At 37.4% G+C, this 4,181-nt stretch overlaps 1 protein-coding gene across 1 annotated transcript; it reads right to left on the bottom strand.

Moving 5' to 3' along the window:
* On the bottom strand, positions 1–1,832 carry LOC139889107 (uncharacterized). The gene is made up of 4 exons (XM_071872076.1): positions 1,466–1,832; positions 1,236–1,394; positions 877–1,001; positions 1–10 (listed from the first exon to the last, which is right to left on the bottom strand). Exons 1-4 carry the CDS (start codon positions 1,784–1,786, stop codon positions 1–3), a joined length of 615 nt encoding a protein of 204 aa, XP_071728177.1. The 5' UTR covers positions 1,787–1,832.
* Between the last annotated feature and the right edge of the window lie 2,349 nt (positions 1,833–4,181).

The following is a 4,181-nucleotide window of genomic DNA, read 5'->3' as shown; positions in this document are numbered from 1 at the left end:
CTAACTGAGACTGATAAACATAAAAACAAATTGAGACTGATAAACAACAAACTGAGACTGATAAACAAGCAAATAATTCTGGTCCCCTAATTCTGGTCTAAATCGTACGTTTGATAAAATTGAGACTGATAAGCTTGCGAAGGTTCGACTTTCTCTTTCGACTTTGACTTTGATTTTGAGGCTGTTTTTTTAACCCTCTGAGAAGTAGATTCACCGGTTAGGTCATAAGAAGCGCTACATGTTGTTCGGTTATGACCTGCTTGCTTGCAACGAGTACATGTTCTTACTTTCTTTTCAGTTTCTTCACCTTGAGATGGAATCCGATCGGTACTTTTTGGGCATCCAGGTGCTCTTTTCTTTTGAATTGGGGGCTTTACGATTTTCAAGATCTTGGGCCCTGGATCGGACCATTCGGATCGATGGGGCAAAGGAAGGATGTGTTCGGAATATGTATTTATATAAGTTTGAGACAAGAACCAATGTGATACATAACATGTAACATATTCCACTCCGAAGAGTCGTGCTGCTGCAAATACATGTCCGCAAGGTATGCCTGATAATTGCCATTGCCCACATGTACATGTTCTATCTTCTAGATTAACGAGGCCGTTTTTCCTTCCACCAAGCACCTCTATTAGATTGTTTGTCGATGGAAATGCTTGCCATCTTCTTGATTTGTTCGTCCTCTTACCTAATTTACGTTCAACATATGGAGTAACCGTTGAAGTGAGACTAACTGCTTTGTTGTGATGTTTGAAAAACCAATCCTGTATAGAAGCGCGAAAAAATTCCAATAACATGCAAACTGGTAGTTTGCGAGCATGTTTGGATAGAGCGTTAATAGACTCTACACTGTTGCTAGTAAGGTATGCATACCTAACATGACCAGCATGACTCCTGGACCATTTGTTGAAACCAACGTCATTTAGATACTTGTGAGACGCTTTTAATATTCGTTGAAATACACTAACATGATCTTGAAAATCTGACAAACGATAAGCCTTAACCATTTTCCAATAGTGCCATTCAAAATATTTGAATTTGTTGGACATCGTTTTTATGTTCATGAATAGATGACGTGCGCAAAAAGAGTGAAAGGCTTCAGGAAACACATTTGAAATACCATGTGCTATTGAAGGAGCACGATCAGAAATAAAGGTAATCTCTGACATACGATTACTCATACCACAACTCTCTAAATGATCTCTTAGATTGCCAAAAAACCATGACCAAACCTCGTTTGTCTCGCCTTCACCAATTTCATAAGCCAATGGCAAAATTCCGTTATTGGCATCCATTGCAACAGCGACTAAATTTGTACCCAAGTATCCAGCTTTCAAATGTGCACCATCAACGATGATAATAGGGCGAACATTTTGGACAAATGATCGAATCTGCACGCAAACAAATCAAATGAGATTGCTATTAGTTAAGATAAAACAATTGTAGGATGAGTGATACTTACAACTGCGCCAAAGGACATGTAACACATCACGAATCTATTTTCATTGTCAGTCACCACATTTGTCATGCTTCCTGGGTTATGAATCTTAATGTTATGAAGATAAATGGGAAGCATTCGGAACGAGTCATCCATACTGCCACGAAGCATCTCTATTGCATGACACTTGGCTCTCCATGCTTGATTGTAAGAAATGCTCACCCGAAAACGGTTGCCAACATCATCACGTATATCTTTTGGATTATAGTCTCGATTTGCAGCTTTGAACGATTCCATCAGAATACTTCCTAACACCTTTTTGGAAGCATGTTTATTATTTCCCATAATTTGGGTACGTGAGCATGTGTGTACGTCATGCAATTTCTTTACGATGAAGTTGTCAGTGTGGCGTATTTTGTATGCACTACATTTCCACTCACAATTTGGCAACATGCATTTAGCAGCGAATCGAGATTTGTCAGACTTTACAGGCTTAATTTGGAAGTTTTCTTCAAGACATTTTGTGTATAGATGGTTTACAAAATCATCCTTGTTTAAAAAAGTTTGTCGAACTTTAATCAAATCGGATACTCTATAACTGGTTGTTATTTGGCTCGTAGATTCAGTCTCTTGGTCATGCTCACTCAATAAAAGTGGCATATTCCAGAATACATCCTTTTTTTCTTCCTCTTTCTTCATTTTCATCTTCATCTTCATCTTGATCTTCTCTGTCATTTTCTTCCTCCGAAGCACTAGACGCGACAACTGATTCAAAAGGGTGATCTGTTTTTTTAATTTTACATACGTTCTCAACTCCATAGTTGAAGAAATCAAACTCTTCTGTGTTTGGAGGTGGTACTTCAGGTCGTGCTTCTTCCAAATTGGGTGTCTGAAGGTTTGTGCTCTCCTCGTTTGTTGGTAGGTTTTGTTGGACATCGTGTGTTGGTAGGTTTTGATGGACATTGTGTATTGGTAGGATTTGCACTGACTGTAAGTTTTCTGGGAGTTGATGCATTGTAACTTTGTCGACAATGTAAATATTAATAGGAGCATTTGATATTGCATGTTGTAGAAAATCACGAAAGTCTTCATAATCATCAGTAATATCAAAAACAAGATTATCGACAACATATCTCATTGAAACAGGAGCATTAGGTGGCAAATTAATTTTTCTAAGAACATTTTTTAACAATATTCTTCGAGTAATTAGTTTTTGGGGAGCAACTGGGAGTTTTAATCGTGTTCTAAAACAATCTAGAGGCAAATACATAGGTAAGTTATTAATAAATTGAAAAGAACCACCACAACATATATGAATAACAAAGGTTTCATTATCACTAAAACTCATTATTTAAAACAAAGAAAGTTACCTTAATGACGCTTGAAATTATATGATTTATGTTGAAATGGTGGAAATGAAGGGAAAATAGAGCTGGTAATACCTTATATGAATTGAAAAAGTTATCCGTAATAGTACAAAAATCGTACAAAATCTTATCCACGAAATCATGAAAATCTTATCGGGATAAGACGCAAGACGCAAAGGGGCAAGTCGCAAGACGCAAGACGCAATACGCAAGGACGCAAGTCTCTTTGTTGCGTTTGTCAGTAACGCAAGGTCGCATGGTCGCGAGATCGCAAAGACGCAAGGTCGCAAAGACGCAAGGTGTCTTGTGCCTTGCGAGGGCAAATTGTCAAACTTTTTTTTTTAGGGCTGTCAGTCAACAAGCTTAAAAAAAAGGGTATTTTGGTGATAATCCCTTTGAGGCTTCATTCATCATCATCTCTTGACATAGCTGCTGTCCAAATTTCTTGGGTGCAAAAGGAAGGGGTTTCAAGCTTGGTTTTGAAGTGATTAAGAGTCTTAAATCCTAACTCAATTAAGGGTGGTGTTGGAGCACAAAAGCTTGGGTTTTACACACTTGTTCATCATCTTCATCATCACTTATTAACCTCCTAACTTGGAGAAGGTATAATCTCTAAACATCCCTTTTAATTGTAAGCATATTTCATAACTTGATCCTACTTGGGATTTAACCTTAAATGGTTAAGGTATAACAAGTCTAAAATTGGTAATTACATGCTTCCGCGTTAATTAATTCTTAAATGGTTTTAAGATGCATGAACTTGTTAAATTCCATCAACTACAGCATCCTAACAGTACGTAGCATGGTAATCGTAACAGTATCATACAATTAAAGCAGATAGTAGCATGCAGTAGCGTGAATAAGCAATAGCATACATCAAGTGGCAGTAAAAGTAAGCAGTAGCATGCAGCAGTTCCGCAGAACAAGTAAACAAGCAAGTTGTAGATTAGTCCTATTAGTGAATTCTACTCGACTCGGTCAAGACACACTAATACAACCTAATTCCCTACAACCAATGCTCTGATACCAAATGTGACGCCCCGTACAAAATCAATGTGTACGGATCATCAACAACAGTTCCATTACAAGGTTACAACACTATATGCTGTTTTAAAACAAGTTTGCATTCATGAAAAGATAGCGTTTTATAAAAGATAGCATGCTTCTACGAATAGAAAGCATTAATATAAGTACGTGACACAAAGGTCATTACAAAGACATTGTTTAAATGTAACATAAGTTGTGAATGCAACATAAAAGTTTCATGATTGAGACATCACTAAACAATGCAGCGGAAGTCTAACACAGCAGTCTAACAGCGAGTCTAATACAGCAGAAGCGAAAAACGTCTAAGCACCTGAGAAATAACATGC

This window comes from Rutidosis leptorrhynchoides, chromosome 2, assembly GCF_046630445.1.
Source record: "Rutidosis leptorrhynchoides isolate AG116_Rl617_1_P2 chromosome 2, CSIRO_AGI_Rlap_v1, whole genome shotgun sequence".
NCBI classification, from domain to species: domain Eukaryota; kingdom Viridiplantae; phylum Streptophyta; class Magnoliopsida; order Asterales; family Asteraceae; genus Rutidosis; species Rutidosis leptorrhynchoides.
The sequence above is the reverse complement of the archived record's forward strand: the minus strand, read 5'-3'. Positions and strand labels throughout refer to the sequence as shown.